The sequence below is a fragment of the Enoplosus armatus genome, chromosome 2 (assembly GCF_043641665.1).
Source record: "Enoplosus armatus isolate fEnoArm2 chromosome 2, fEnoArm2.hap1, whole genome shotgun sequence".
Taxonomy (NCBI): Eukaryota; Metazoa; Chordata; class Actinopteri; order Centrarchiformes; family Enoplosidae; genus Enoplosus; species Enoplosus armatus.
In genome coordinates this window covers 23,164,478-23,180,878 of record NC_092181.1, presented here as the reverse complement: position 1 = coordinate 23,180,878, position 16,401 = coordinate 23,164,478, and the positions used below count along the sequence as shown (strand labels likewise).

Here is a 16,401-nt window from a genome sequence, read left to right as displayed (position 1 = left end):
TACAAAGGGAACTAACTCAGTTTTAATTGTGTTCATGTTGGTGGAATCTCAAGTAACAAACAAGTGGTGTGGATTGATAAAAAACATCGTATACTCAGTGTAACTGAGTATCAGAAATGCACATTTGAAGTGTTTTCGGGTAAACAATTTCAGATTTCCTGAAAAACAATCCACTGTCAAGCTCGACAGCCTCACATCTGAAAAGTAACGTCTCCATTTATATCAGCGTGATCTCGGGGGGGGGGGGGGGGGGGGGGGGGGGGAACTGCAACACGCAGAGGCTCAACTAAAAACATTTCACTTTCATGTCTGCTTTTTTATTTTCCTCTGGTGAAGAAAGTGCTGATTCACCTTTCACTTAGTGAAACAGGCCGCGAGGCTCAGGTTAGAGGGTCAGGTTGTTGTGGGGTGATCTCCACGGGTTCCAGTTTATCCGAGAGGACACAAAGAATGTTGTCAAACTTCTCGTAGCGCTCCTTTCTGTCGGCAGCTGCCCCTGACTGACCCCAGAACAGCCGCAGGGCGAACTCTGTCCGGAAAGCCTCCAGCAGCTCAGGGATTGGCTCCCAGCCTCCTGCAGAAGCAATGTGATGGACATTTGATCACAATATACATTGTTTTTGAGTTTAATACGTTATACATTTGTAATTCCAGCAAGTGTGTTACAATAAGCCTCATGCAAGTATGGGTGATTTAAGAAGATTTGTTGCATTCACCAATTTTCTCATACTTTGAATTTAGGTACAAACAAAACTCACGACCTGTCGTATAAGTCATGTACAGAAAGTCTGCGTCTCTCCACAGGAGGAAAAACACTTTATTTATCCTATGCTAAATTAATATTCTGTTCAACATGTTGTCGCTGCCAATTTGAGGTTTGACAACATAATTTAAAAAAATATTTTATAGGGATATTTTGGCACTTCAAACGGTAACGGTCTCGATGAAACGACGGGACATTACTGTATGTGCATGAGTGTACCTGTGAGCAGAGAGTGAGCGTGCTGCTGATAATCTTGTGCATGCAGCGCAGCACTGCGAGCTGATTGGAGGACATCGTAGAGGAGCTGACAGCCTCGCTCACTGTTCTCCACCGGGTCGTCACCCTCCATCGCCATCAGCAGAGGAACCAGGTGTGGCACGGCTATGGGACCGTGGACTACAGAATCTACAGAAAAACATATGAACACACGTTAGACTCAAGGCAATACATTCACTACTTAAAAACTGGGTCACTGTGCTATTTATAAAGCACTCATTTTAACCTGTCTTGAGTAACAGGTGTTTTTTCCCCCTAGAACTGCATTCTATTTAAGGGGGAAGTGTTCCAATTTTACACATCAAGTACTACTGCATATGTGGAAAAAATGTATAAAGCATTTTGTGGCTACAGAGGAAGCTGTGAGAAGTGATCAATATCAACCATGGCTTTTTTCTCAATCTCCTTTACACTGGAGACAAACAAACTGGCTGCAGCTCCGATCTGTTGTTCTGCATTTCAGTTCTTTCAGATGCCAGCTCTTTCTTCACCTCCAATTTGTGACATCTGAGTTTGAAAACTTGCATTGGACAAAAGCATCTGCCAAATGTAATGTAATGTGTCAACCACTCACCGTCTCCCTCGTTCAGCAAGTTCATGAAGGGTTTGAGTTTCTTCTCAAATAAAACTGCAGTCTCTGTGTGGTTCCTCCTCAGCGCTCGCCACGTCATCTCCAGTCGTATTATCTGTACGCACAAGCGCACCAGTGTGAGTGCTGGGAAAACTTCAAACCAGATTTGCATAGAGCGAGCATATCTTTGTCATAGTTACACCACCTGAGGCATCTCCAGAGCCTTCATCACGGCTGAGAAGGAGTAGAGGTTGTGGGCGTGTTCTTTCAGGGCCTGAGCCAATAAGATTAATTTATGTAAAACGGTTGCCCTCTGGCTCACGGTCCCTGTGCAGCCCAGGATGTCCACTGCGACTCCCAGTGCTATTAGATGATGCCTAAAAAATTTAAATAATAATAATACAATTTTATTTATAGAGCGCTTTTCATACTACTCAAAGACACTTAACGTAAGTTAAAATGGTGATAAAAGCAACATATTAAAAACATAAACACACAATAATCACACATTAAAAGCAGTTTTGAAGATTAATGGATTACAGGTGTGTGACTGGGCAGACGAATGAATAAGGCAGTTGGTGATCGACAGTTTTCTCACTTCCCACTAGTGGCATCTAGCTACCCAGATAGAGTCCAGTCTACGGCCTTTTCTGTGTATTATCCACAGTATCGAGGTTACTGATACCACAACTGGTAAAACGGGACAAATGAAACCTGAGATATCTATATATCTAGACATCACGACAAGTATTCATCCATCCGTTTTTAAGCCTATAAAGTGCGTCAGCTGCGTGTACCTTTCTAACAAATCCTGTCGTAACTGGCGTCCGTGTGGCAAAGTGACAAGCTCCAGCCCTGATCCAACTCCCATAATCCTCTTCTGCTCATCAGTCACCCCAACGATGCGTGCTACCTGCAGAACCACAACAATGACAGATCAATGTACTGATCATTCAAGCTACTCCATTTGTGGGAATTGGTTTGTTGAGCTTACTGAAAACACCAGGTTGTAAACCAGGGCCCATAGTTATCAAACTAATGAAAGTTACAATTTGGATGTAAGTGAAAGATAGAAGTAAGAATATAAGAATAAAAGCTGTAAATCAAATTGCTTACAACTTAAAAATACTCTTTGGTATGGAGATAAGCTCACACCCTCGGGGACATGTTCTAGATCGAACATACAAAATATCAGCTGAAATACAAATCATTCAGAAGAGAGTAGTTTTAGCCTATCATCCACACAAAAAAAGCACATATTGATTCTAAAGATCTACTTGGCTAAGTTGACAGTTGAGAGGTACCTGGCAGTCAACACTGAGCATGTGCAGAGCGGTGCTGTCGGCGTGTGAGCGGTTGAAGAGCTCTTTGAGTGACAGCAGGACGCTGGGCTCCAGAGGTCGGTTGTTCTCCGGCAAGAGCAGCGACTCAAACTTATCCAACTGGAAACACGAGTCTAACTCCATCTGTGATGATGTGAGAAGGATAGTACAACATTAATACACAACTGACCCTCTGAGCTGGTACGTACTGTAGGTGTGCAATGCCCAAGTTATTCCCACAGGAGGTGTTAATTACCGAGGCCAAGGCTGTTATTTCCGAATAATACTAAAAACTTCAAAGTTTCACTCTGACACCTGGTGGCAGAAACAGTCAGTAATTCAGCCATCAGAGGTTAGAAACAACATGAGGATTGATGGATAGATTCTCTCAAGAATGTGTCAGCTGTAACAGAAGTCCATCTAGACATGTTGTTGTGGGTGCAGATATGAGTGTCGCTCAGATTACTCGCTACACACATTTATTATTATTATTGTTATTATTATTATTATAATCTTGATTAGCATCACCATCTTTAAAATTGAGGGATATTTTAGGATAACAACTACATTCCTGTACATTATCTCTTATACTATTCCAGGATCATTCAAGTAGTCTTGAAACTTCCTTTAGTTGTGTCATCAATCAGAATGAACATCTGTACAAGTCTATTTATTTCTGTCAATGCTACGTTATTATTGAATGGTAATATTGATTGATCCCAATTCTTTTCTTGATAAAGTTGATTTATTATTTGGTCTATAAAATGTCAAACAAATGGGGAAAATGTCCATCACAATTTCTCAGAAGCCAACGTGTCATCTTGAAAATGCTACTTTCGTCCAAACAAATTGAATGGTCATATGTGAGAAGTTGGAACCACTGAATCATTTTAAAGAAAAGATGAGTAGTTGCTGACTAATCGAATAATTTATACAAACCTGTGGCTTTTCAAAATGCCAGTCTTCCACTTCCTCTGCCGTGTTTTTCTGAAGCGGCAGCTGTGATGATGCTTCGCTCTGCTGGGTCTCCAGAAAGCCAAAGGAAGTCTCTGTGAGGCGGGCGCGGCTCTGCCACTTCTCCTCTGCACGCAGTCGGTCCACATGACCTTTCCGCCCAGACTGTGGCACCTGAACACAACAGCAAGTGAACATAAACTGAGGAGGACTGACAGACAACCTGTAAGGCCTTCCTCATTTCCCCGAATACAAAGAGAGATGGCAACACAAATCGCTCACAGCTCAGTTCTTTACCTGGATGACCAGCTCGTCGTAGAAAGAAGAGGGGTCATAGTCCCGGTCTGTGGGTGGGGGAGGGATAGCGTTGGGGAAGACAGTAGAGATCCTGAGAGGTTTAGGAGGAGCTCTAGGGTGCAGCTGTCCATCCGAACCTCGCAAAGTTACACCACCACCTGCAGAGACGGAGGAGGGAGTTATGTGTGTGTCATTCACAGACACGGGTTGAGCCCCAGAAAGGTTTAAGAGAAACAGTCAGAATACACAGGATGTGGTCACTATCTGATAACTGTGTGTATTTTGTATCAAACAGAAAGGCCATAACCAGAGTCTTGTGACACATGTCTCTATATTTGTTTTTAATCATTTGCATTTCTTAGCTGTTAAATTTTTAAAGTTTTATTTAAATGGAACAGTTCTTTCAAGGAAAGTCCTGAAATGTAACAACCGCTTATAAACTTACTTGACTAAAATATCCATCCCGTTTGTCTCTATTTAACCTGAATAATTAGTAGCAGATTAAATTATTTCCAGGGAACTTCTTATTAGGAAATTACTGTGAAATTACAGTCCAATAAAAACTTCCTTCAGGTTGCTAAAGCCCACAAATTCACAGAAAAAATAGAGAGGACATGACCTCAGTGTCCTAAATGGTAGCTACGGTGCAGTCAAACATGCTTTAGATTTACAGTGCATTACTGATGCGTCACTCTGAACAAGTTTTAGGACTGTGTAGTGTGTCCGCTATATGAGTGTTGCCCAGAGTTTTACCAGTTAGTAAGTAGTAATAGTAGTAGTAGTAGTAACAGTAGTAAGTAACTTCATTTAACTAAGCAGCAAATAAAGTTACGTTTAAATTTCTCTCATTCTCTTTCTGTAACTCACTCTTTCTCTCATTTTCTGAATGAGGTAGCAATGCTTTTTTGTGTGTTGGGTAAGGGAATACAACCAAAACATACATGTGTGCCCACAAACACATTGCATCTTGTAGGGATACCCCATGTTTTTATCTACAGTAATCTTCCACCAACAGGCTTCCAATGTGTTCTGCCTGAAGTGTAGCTGTGTATTATGACAGAGGACTGACCATAAATAAAAGCATTAAAATATGTGCGCATGCTACCTGGGTGGGAGGGACGTGTGTGTCGCGGCCGTGGGCTCAGCAGGGGTTCGCTGCCGGTGCGAAACACGGGGGAGATGGGGGCGGGGCCAGTGTCCTCTGACTGAGTGTTCTGTGGAACACCTGGATGAGGAAGAGCAACAGCAGGAAGTTGAAAGATAAACAACACGGTGACGTAAGGATTCTGTGTTTTTCTATGAGCTGTGGTTTTACTCTACACTTTTATTCTTTCTCAAATATATAGGCTGCGTGTTTATGATAATGTACCAGTTCGTAGGTTGCTGTCAGACTGTGCAGACTGAAGTGAAGGCCTCCGTCCCACATTCTCCAAGTTAGCAGGCTGACTTCCACTCCTGCCACGCATACAATAAAGTTCAAGAGCATATCGATTTGTATTTGTGTACATGCAGTGTGGTAGGTCATGTGAATAGATGTGTATGTGCACTACACTATATTTCAACAGACTTCCTCCAACCTTAGCAGTGGATTGATGACCTGAAGTGTGTCAGAGCAGAAGCTGCGTCTTTTGTTGGCTTCAGCGTGTTTTTCTCCCCCTGCACCTCTACTGCTGCTACTGCTGCTTTTGGGCTTTGCATGCCGCTCGGTGATGACACGCAGAGGAAGGGTCCGTGTGATTGGGTGAAAGATCACAGCGCCCGAGGCCTGGGAGACGGGCCGACGCCCACCCACACAGAATCGGATCAGAGCGGGAACATTGTCAAAGCGATCCTCCTCAAACTGGAACAGCTCCCGAGAGTAGCCCTGTAACACAGATGGAGGCACACACACAAAATATCAAGCAGAGCCTTTAAAGGGATAGTCCAAGACACAAAGCAATCTTGTCAGTTACTCACATACACTCACACCCAAGAGGCTAGAAAGGTGGCTATTGTAACTTGCAGTTTAGCGGAAGTCAGCTTGGATCCATAACAATTACAATTGTGACCCAGAGTTACGACAAAGAAAAAAAAAAAAGCATCAAAAATAAAGTGCTCTTAGTATAATCCACTTCTCCACTACTGATCTGCATGCTCACTATGATCCAAACAATCATCACTTTGTCAATTAATCACCAACATAGAAATACTGTATGTGTAGCATGTTTGTTGTGAGTGTTTGGAACATACTGAACATACAGATCAACGGTGAAGAAGTGGATTGTACTCTAGGTGTGAAAAGTGGAAAATCCTCACTGGGATGAGTGAATGTTTGGCATTGTTGCTTAAAGAATTATTGCCGAACATGGACACACACTACATACTGTAGACACACCTTTTTGGGACGAAGGATCACTCGTATGATCTTAAAGTGCATGGGCCCGTTTTTCCAAAAGCAGCTCAAAACGTAGTCACCAGGGGCGGAGCTTGAGTCTCGGACCAGGAAGTCTCCGTCTCTCTCAAACAAACCTTCTGCAGCCTGGAGGCAAGTTAGCAGGTTAAGTTGGTCGGCTGGACATGGAGGTTCATGTGCTGACATCATACTGTATATAACTTAAGGGCCAGTGTAAGTGGGCCATGCTGCGGTTAAAGCAATAGTTCGACAGTTTGGGAAATATGCCTATTTGCTTTCTTGAGTTAGATGAGAAAATCGATACCACTCTCATGTCTGTATGGTAAATACACACATAGCTAAAACTAATGCCGTCTCATACAAAAGTCCTGCAATAAATGCTACCTTCATGAAGGTTGTAATGTTCAGTTTTTGTTGAAACTGTTTTAGCGTAAAGCTTTAATGTCCCAGAGGGGCAATTTGGCTTGCAAATAAGTCTATAATAGTAAATAAATGTGTTGTACAGAGAGGTATTTCTCTTACTTAGCCTACCCTCATTGATATAAATGGGGTGGACAAAATAACAGAAACATAAGTCAGTATAATGAAATATAGAACAACAGCACCAAAAACTACATCCTCCAAAATGATCATAGAGCTGAATAAACGCCTCTCTAAAACAACAAAAACGGAGCATTGTGACCTTCATAAAAGGTAGGATTTTTGTATTAGACTGGATTAGGTTTAGCTAGGTGTAGCTAATAAACTGGCAATTTAGCATATGAATCCTGAGCCGCCAGCCGGTTGCCTTAGCCGGTTGCCTTAGCTTAGCATAAATACAGTTTCTCAGGCTCTGTCAAAAGGTAACAAAATCTGCCTACCAGCCCCTCTAAAGCTCACTAATTAACACATTATTTCTTGTTTGCTTCTTTAACCCATACAAAGACCTTAGACCTTATGTGAGTATGTTTTGGCCGGGAGCAGAAACTTCTCCGAGTCTCTGCTGGTTGCCTGGCAACCTCAGGGTGACGACATTTCCAGGATGTCATTTTTTGGGGGTGTAAGCTTTAGTGAGCTTTAGAGGTGCTGGTAAGTGGATCTGTGAGCCTTGGACAGAGCCAGGCTAGCTGTTTCCCCTTGTTTACAGTATGTATGCTAAGCTAACCGTCTGTTGGCTCGATTGTACAGACATGTGAGTGGTATTGATCTTCTCATCTAACTCTTCGCAAGAAAGCGAATAAGCGCATTTCCCAACTAATAGTCAATCTGTTCCATCTATTAAAGTGAAAGTAAAATGGTCCATTGAGCACCTCTCGGCTCAGCGGTCCGTGGTACCATGCATGGCTTCTCAGGTCCTCAGTGCTGAGCTTCAGCTCCTCCTCCAACTCCTTCTTCAGTGAATCCATCTCTCTCCGACCACCAAACACCTACAACACACACACAGCAGCAGCCCAGCAGAGACCATAGTTACTCTGCATGTTTTCTGTGTTCACACACATTGAAGGAAAATATGTAGAAAAAGAGAGGCAGCTATAGAGAGGAAGTGAGAGACAGCCAGGGCGTTTGCTTAACCTCTTACCTTCAGCTGGCCGAGATATGCGCTGACACTCCTCCTCTTGCTGAAATACAAAAGAGAAGAGGTGATTTGGAGCTACTGAACTAAACCTCAGGGAGCCACAGATGATGGTGCCATGTTTTTTCCTCTGAACACGAACAGTACAAGGATGGAAGGCCACTGCCAAGGACTGGGTCTGTCATTAACACCACACACAAACTGAGGGACTTTTAATAGCCTGCCTCTTTTTCCATCTTCCTTCCTCCCCAAGCTTCCACCTTCCTGCCTCTGTAAATACAAGGCCCACAGATGAACAGCTCACAATAGGGCTCAACTAGATAACTACCAGCCATCTTATGAACCGTTACCCGTTCTAGCAAATCTGCATCTATGCCCGCCTCTCTATGTGTGAACATGCGGAAAAAATGTGGAACAAATCATGTGATCAGGGATTGCTGGAGGGATGTGCACAAACAATATTGTGAGTTTTACTTGTTTGCCCTGCTTTGACCCTGAATATAACTATTAACATCCACTGAAACACACACATGCTTTGATACTTCTATTTACAGTCAGTTCCCAATTTATTAAATACACTTACCAAAACTTCAGTCAAACACAACAGTCCTGCAATAAATCCAACTTTCATATAGGCCATAATGTTTAGGTTCTGTTAAAACCATTTTAGAAAGGTGCTGATTCAACTTTACGATCATTTTAGGGGCCGTAGCTTGTGGTGCTGTTAAAATAAACTCCTTAAACCCGTTCTACTCATTTACAAATCCATCCATAAACAGGCCCATTGTTATGACACCGACAAGGCCATACCAGCTTATTAGAAACACTGGGGTCATAAGTCAAAGTCCTCCAACACCACCCCCCCAGACACCAAAATAAAAGTCTCTCGATGTTTTAAAATCATTTGAATTTTGTACTAAATATGGAGCAGTTCTTTCAAGGTTATCTGGATATCAACAGTGGCCTATGAACTAGTTGTGTTTTAGTTTAAAGATCTCCTCCAGACATGTTTTAAAATATATAGGCTATACAAACATCATTGTTCTGCCTGAACAATGTGTCTGATATGTTTTTTCAGCAAAAAATGTATAATTTCCACATTAAAATCCTTTAAAAAAGCATCTAGTCCTTCTAGCCCATTGAAAATTCCATAATCTATGAATATGTGATATGTTCAGTTCTTAAGTTTTTCTGCTGGACACAAGATGTCTCCTTCTTCACTTTAAAGTCTATTCTCAGTGTATGTGCACTGGCGGCTTCAAGTTTCTACATCACACAAGTTGTAAATTGGCCTCCAAACTATCTGTGATGTCAAAAATCATGCTTGTAGGCCCGCCCCTTAAAATCAGATTTTCAATGAGCACAAAGAAACTTTGCACTTTTCAGCAGATGAATGCGAAAACAGCCTTCTAGTGTCATACTCTGCACAGACGCCATTCTGCACAGTGAAGACATTTAACTGTAGGAACTGTAGAAGAAAAACATAGTGGAGGGGGACTTTAACAAACGCTTGACCAAAAATTTAAGTTGTCTCTATTTTCCCTATAATTAGTATCACATTTCATAAAACTTCCTAGGAAAACTTCCCAGGAAACTATTATGAAAATCACAGACTTAGCATTTCATTTCCCAACTTAAATGTCTCAAAGCTGTTTCAAAGCCCTCTCCATGCTGCCAGGAATACATTTCATTTTAGCAGAGGAATACTGAATCTTTTATATTAGTTTATACATTAAGTCTAAAAATACAGGAATCGGTATTAAAAATGCCCACTACATGTACGTTTGTAACTGTAGAATTAAAAGTCCCTCAAAGTTGTTAAAACCTCCAAACTCCCCCAAAAAAACCAACAACACACGGCCTTGGTGTCCTCCATGACACTGTAGCTACAGCTGTGCTAAAACCCAAGGTCTTCAAATTGCTTGTTTTGTCTGACTAACAGTTTGAAACTCAAAGATATTCAGCTTACTACCATAAAAGACAAAGATAAACAGCCAATTCTCACAGCTGAGAAGCTGGAACTAGGTAATGTTTGGCATCTCTTTCCTGAAAAAAGGATGTTATCTTATCTTATGTTGACTAACTTATCGATTAATTGACTAATCATTTCAGCTCTACATTATTAATCTGCATTGGGTGTGTAATTTTCTTGGGGTTTCTAACTCGTCAAGTGTAATTGACTATCTAGCACTCTATAATTAAAATGTATTATTATTATACTGAGAGGTGTCTCCAATAGTTAGTCTAACCTACTTAATATGAATGGGGTGGATACAATATTAACAACAGTCGCAATCCAATTCAACAACACCACAAACTATAGAATCCAAAATAACCATAAAATGTTACAAACAGACAAAAACATAAATATATACATATACACAAACAACGCTTGTTATGAGGGGCGTTGGCCCAGGCAGCACAACATAAAAAAAACACCTGTGCAATGTGCGAGAGCCACTATTGAGAAAGGCAACCTGACACCAATGTTTCAAACTATTTAATTAAACTTCACCAGCCGACTAGTTATCCTCTATGTAGCCTAATCTGGTACTTCAAAGCTAACAGCTAACGTCACTGTGGTCTAATTACTTTTAATCTGCCTCGTTTGTTCTAACTTGGAAAACACAGTCTTCCCAAATGGCAGTGCTTCAAAAATTGTGCAACAGGTAGGTGACGTTAGCTGGAAGGACTACAGGTAGCAAGAAGAAACAACAGTAACTGTCGACTTTTTCGGTCTAAAAAGACTAAAAGCGAGATTTAACAGCTTGATTTATCGTAACTAGTTGTTCAGAAAGCCCTGTTAAGATTAAATAAGAAAACGGTCAAAAACTTGATCAACAACGAAAGTCTCGCGTTAATTAACGAACTTAACCGTCGTTTAAAACTATCGGAGGCGGCCAACGGTCCTACCTGACGGTCTTCTTCACCGCTCACTCGTCCCGAACATGTGTTACGGTTTGTGTTCCAAACAAACACCGCCAAACAACAGCTGTGAAGTTGTAATGTTCAATCTTTCTCCGCTCCGGTCCCTCCCAGCCCCCTTTCCCCTCCTTCTCCTCCCTCTCCCGTCGCCCTCCTCCCCGCGTAGTTTCGGACGAGTTCCCACAGGTTCTCCCGGCGCCCTCCTTTCCCCCGCCCCAGGCCCCGGTGCTGAAACACCGCTATCTGTCCGGCATTCCTCGGATACCGACACAAGCCGAGCTAACGCATCACCTGGCTAGAAGTCAGCATTATATGGTAGGTAGCTGCACAGAGAGGAATGTGTGTAAATCCCACATATGTTATTAATTTAGTCTCTTCAAACTATGACATGCTGATCTGACCGACATTTCATTACACAAACTGAAAATTGTTGCCCAACAGACGCTGTTCTCAGATCAGAAAAGATGCAAAAGACAGAACTATAGTCCACGACAGTCACACAGATTCTTAGTAATTAATAATTGTATGTTATTTACGATTTCTAAACGATTTCTCCCATGGACACTCATTTATTATATATATATATATATATATATATATATATATATATATATATATATATATATATATATACATATATAATTCTGTGATTTTGTGACAGCGCATTGATATTTATCTGTTGTGCGATCAGGTGTTCTTATCGGTTATTTTATCTGGTTTCGAACGTGTCTCCGCCAATGAGAACGGAGGACCGGAACTATCTACTTCATTGAGCTCTACATGTGTTGTTTACAACCTCTGGTGTTTAAGCATTCAGCACTTTATGACTGTTGAGCAGTGATGTGCCTGAACTTGACAGCCTCCATTTAAACACTTACTTGTCAGTTGTATAACTCAATTATCCCTGAATGGAAATAACATTAGATTAAAGGGTTGCTGCGCTCAAATTACATAAAAAACATAACATACATGTCTCTTATAGTATCTAGCCATGAAGATCATTTTATGTGCAGTAAAAATAACATAAAACTGCAACATCAGGCACAGGTCAGGGGCCAAGATGTTTGGGGGGGGGGGGGGTTAAACCAGACCAGGTTAAACATTTTATGTTGAAAAGTCAAAGCATGTTTTTTGCTGAGTACTTTAATGTTTTTTCCATATAATTTGATAAAAATACTTAAACGATCAACAGAAAAATAATCTGCAACTATTTTGATAATTAGTTGTGTACATCATTTTATGGGGTGTTCAGTGTCTTGCCCAATGACACTTCAACATTTGGATCAAACCGCCAACTCAGAGATCAGTGGACGACCCGCTCTACTTCCTGAGCCACAGCCACATTTTTTCTGGGAAGACAAGTTGGTGTTGAGGTTTTCAAATGTAAATCTGCTTTCAGCACCACAAATTGAATTCCATTCACTCCCATTGTATTGTGGTGGCAGCAGAAATCTCAGAGTTGTATATCTCAAAACCAGAGCGAATAAAACCAAAACTATCTGCGTGGACGCTATCTGCGTGGACGCTATCTGCGTGTCCATGGTTTAATAGCACTAGGGATACAGTGAAAATTAAAATGTCTTTTTGTAATTTAGATGAACGCTCTTCAATGCTGAAATGAAGCCTGCATTGAACCTTCTTCTCTGTCTGGACATCAAGATTAACAATTTACAAACACACACCTTTGACACTCAGTCCTGGGGGGGAAGTGTGGCCAAAATATCAAAGTCCCAAGGTGTGTTGTTTATTATGTTAGTCATCAAAAAGCTGCTGTACTCCTGGTCGATGAAAGTAAGGAAAGTACAATCATGATGTTATTTTATACCCATAATGGCTTTTCATTTAAATTGTCTTTTCAGCCTATTTATAGACGACCGATTGTTGAGTGCGCCTATTTCACCTTACAAACTCTGACATGCATTTTATGAGGCACTAGTTAATTATTAGCCAAACATGAGTGTCCTACATGGAGAAAGTGGATTTCTGTCACACACATACACACAATCGCTATCACGTTCCCAACACCCATTGGGGGTCAGCTTACCTGCGTTTGCTGTCCTGGCAGCGCTCAGTCTCACTGGTAGTGTTGTCCTCGTTCAGGGGGCGGAGCTGGGAGCAGGAGGCGGAAAGGCGGTGTTTCTTATCAGCGCGCTGGAGGCGGGGCAGAACACTCTGACGAAACAGATCCTTCCTCGGCTTCACCTGCAGGAAATGGTAAAGACCCAAATAGTGTGCGTCCTTGAGCTGCTGATTGAATTTTCATTTGTGTGTTATGCCGTGTAGTGCCAACTTTGTGGTCTCACCAGATCCATAGACGATCCCAGTGAGTACTTCCGGCTCACCCTGCGCTCTATTTGCACACCTGAGAGGACAAGAGGTCATTTTAAAGGAAAGGTTGGACGACATTTTGGAAAATATGGGTATTCACTTTCTTGCAGAGTTCAAGACGAGAAGGTCCATACCACTGAAGCAAACAAGATATAATCAGTTTAATCGACCTGATGTTTATCAGTGAGCTTTAGAGGTTCTGGTAGATTTTGTCTTCGGATAGAACCAGCATTTCCCAAAATGTTTAACTATTCCTTTAATTGGTGTGCATGAATGAAATACGCTTATTTGGAACACATTGTTTAACTTGTGACATCATCAATTCAGGCCTTCTCACTCTGTAGATTTTCACATTTAACTTCTTCTTCTTTGAATTACACTAAGCAGGAATAGTAAATAGCCAGTCAACACCCTAAATACATTGTAGTGTAACAGTTTGACTGTTACACTTTGACTGTTGACTAACCAGCTTGGACAAAGTGTCATGCTGAGCATGAATGATTTCAACAGATGCAGCAAATACTAAGCAAAAAGAGCAAATAAAATGTACACTCTGCACATATACCTTGATATGACATATGAGTCTGTGTATCTGTGTGTTTATTTAGTCATAAAAGAATTGGACAAAGTCACATTTTGACCTGATTATAGGAGAAGTCAGGGGACCATCAAAATGATTACAGTTCATACTGTACATGCTATTTCTCAAAATAAGTGTTGTTTGGTATCTGTACCAAAATTCAGATATTGTTTCTGGCTCTAGTGTCAACAAATTGCAAATATATGCAAAACATCATACAAAATAATCAAATAATCAGTGCAAGGAACTGTATTTCACTGTTATGCATTACATTAGACAAAATTCCTTATATCTGTAAAACAAAAGCTTCAATAACCTCACAACTTAGGGACCCTCTTCAAGACACGTCCTTAAGTTTAGGTAAAAAAGCCTCTTTTTAAGGCTGTTATCATGTTGATATTGTGCTTTAGTGCAGCATATGTCATGCAACATATTTTCAATTAAATTAGCACAAACCATTTGACACACATTAGAGCTGTGAGCTTTCAAGGGTTCTGGGGTTGTCTGCTGTACCTGGTTGGTAATCCAGCCTTGGATGCAATACAATACAAGATGTTTCCACTTGATAAACATTTAATTAGAACAGTTTGAATATTGAATTATTGTCCAGCCCTTGTGTGCATGTGTGTTTGCATGCGCGTGTCACCTGAGTGTGGGTCCAGTGTCTGCCGGTGTCTGGAAAGCTGGTTGAGGATGGTTTCTCTGTGCGTTGCATCCTCTATCCCTGCATCCTTCAGCTCTCCGTCCGTTACATTCAACAAACCCTGGAGAGACACCAAAACAGGGGAAGTGAGAAAGGAAGAAAGAGAGCTTGAGTATTGTGAAGCTTGAAGCACAGAACAAAAGAAGAGATGTCAAAAAGCACATACAGATGCATTTTGCACATTCACATACCTCCAGACCATAATATTCACTCTCTAGTGTCTTGGTGTACTGCGGCAGGCCAATCTGTCTCAGCCACCAGGCGATGGAGCGATTATTCATGTCTGAACAGCAAAGACAGAAGAGATACTGATTACATACCAGAACATATGCACACGCACACATGCTTGTACATGTTTCTTCTGCACAAGTTTCTGAGAAAAGTACTAATGAAAGATTAGTCTGGCATCAGCTTACTTTTAGAAATCAGCCAACCAGACACACAAGCAGAGAGCCCTTGTGTTGTTTGCCTTGCAGCAGCTACAGTATGTAACACCTACCTGTTTACAGGGTCCACCGAGGCACTCTCTTCTTCCTCTTATCTCTTTCTCCCTGTAATGTTTCTATCTCATAATGCCTCTTTCTTGTCTTACTTCCCCTCTGTTTTCCTTCCTTCTTTGCAGCAGCTCTCATCTAAGTTGTAACCTCTGGTAATAGTGGAAGCCCGCTCCCCCTCAAACCTGCAGGGTCACTCAAAAAGCCAATCAGATGGAGCAGTGGGCTCACAGTACCCCACAGAAAACAGCAAATCACAGCGCAGGAATTAGCATGAGCTCTCGGGAGGCGGAGAGCGCAGGTTGAGGCATGTCATGAGAGAGATAGAGATTCAGAAACACATGAAGGGGGGTGTGAAAATGTAAGACTGTTAGGCAGCTGTCAACGTGTCAAGTCAGAGGTAGGCATGTATGCACAGTGGTGTGTCTGGCAACATGTCTGTCCAGGCAGTATGTTAGGAAATACAGTATCTGCAGGAAAAATGGTGATGTGTGTGAGGCTGACACCTAGTGTTGAAGTAAAAAGGGAAACAGGCCTTTTCTCTCACAATGATTTAAAGGGACACTCAACCAGTTTTACACATAAAGGTCAATACGCTCATTAAGAGGACTACCGCATTGTATTACGCCTTCTGTGACTCTGGAGGAGCTTTGTTAAAGGGAAATTCTGATATTTTTAAACCTTGACCTATTTTACAAATTGTGGCGTCTAAGTGAGTAATAGTTACCAAAAGTTTTGGAACTGGTCCAGTAGATTGCCTCACCCAGCAGCTGTAATCAGGCTGCAATGGCTGCAAGGTAATCCAAAAGTATGTCCCCTAAAAGTGGTTGTTTTTGCCAGTGACTGAGTCAGTGTCTGACAACATTATGGAACGGATGCCTTCAGAGATAGACCTTTTTGTTTAACCAGAAACAGAAGTCTCGCTCAAGGAGAAGTCTCTGAAATCTTGCGAGAGGAAGATGATGATGTTTCTGGTTAAACAAAAAGGATCTTACTGTTTAACAAAAAGGTATATCCCTGTAGGGATTCTTTCCATAATGTTGTCACACGCTCTGAGTCTGTCAGTGGCAAAAATAAGCACTTTTAGGGGACGTACTTTTGACGGGCGCAGATGCCTGCAAGGATTACGTTGCAGCTATTACAGCCCATTCGTGGCTGCCGGCAATCTACTGGACCAATTCCAAAACTTTTGGTAACTATTACTCATTTAGATAAAATTTGCCAGGTTTAAAAATACTGGAATT

General features: G+C 41.6%; 1 protein-coding gene across 2 annotated transcripts; it reads right to left on the bottom strand.

Annotated features, from left to right (window-relative positions):
* Positions 1-254: 254 nt before the first annotated feature.
* Positions 255-15,240, bottom strand: sh2d3a (SH2 domain containing 3A). Of its 2 annotated transcripts, XM_070915786.1 has the most exons (19): positions 15,163-15,240; positions 14,855-14,946; positions 14,607-14,724; positions 13,356-13,414; positions 13,097-13,254; positions 8,134-8,173; positions 7,865-7,981; positions 6,558-6,701; positions 5,761-6,047; positions 5,553-5,638; positions 5,289-5,408; positions 4,184-4,341; positions 3,872-4,060; positions 2,915-3,076; positions 2,408-2,523; positions 1,816-1,987; positions 1,614-1,725; positions 983-1,168; positions 255-574 (listed from the first exon to the last, which is right to left on the bottom strand). In XM_070915786.1, exons 2-19 carry the CDS (start codon positions 14,942-14,944, stop codon positions 381-383), a joined length of 2,508 nt encoding a protein of 835 aa, XP_070771887.1. In that variant the 5' UTR covers positions 14,945-14,946; positions 15,163-15,240; the 3' UTR covers positions 255-380. The 2 variants fall into 2 exon arrangements, with proteins under 2 accessions (XP_070771887.1, XP_070771896.1); XM_070915795.1 differs by lacking the exons at positions 13,097-13,254; positions 13,356-13,414; positions 14,607-14,724; positions 14,855-14,946; positions 15,163-15,240 and adding an exon at positions 11,041-11,146.
* Positions 15,241-16,401: the final 1,161 nt, after the last annotated feature.

What these genes read in the sequence shown, in the direction of transcription:
- sh2d3a (XM_070915786.1), bottom strand. Translation starts at nt 14,944, where the DNA reads ATGAATAATCGCTCCATCGCCTGGTGGCTGAGACAGATTGGCCTGCCG. An exon ending in CGACAGGATTTGTTAGAAAG is followed by an intron (nt 1,988 to 2,407) that starts GTACACGCAGCT and finishes TAAATTTTTTAG; the next exon opens with GCATCATCTAATAGCACTGG. An exon ending in CTTGCTGAACGAGGGAGACG is followed by an intron (nt 1,169 to 1,613) that starts GTGAGTGGTTGA and finishes GTTTTTCTGTAG; the next exon opens with ATTCTGTAGTCCACGGTCCC.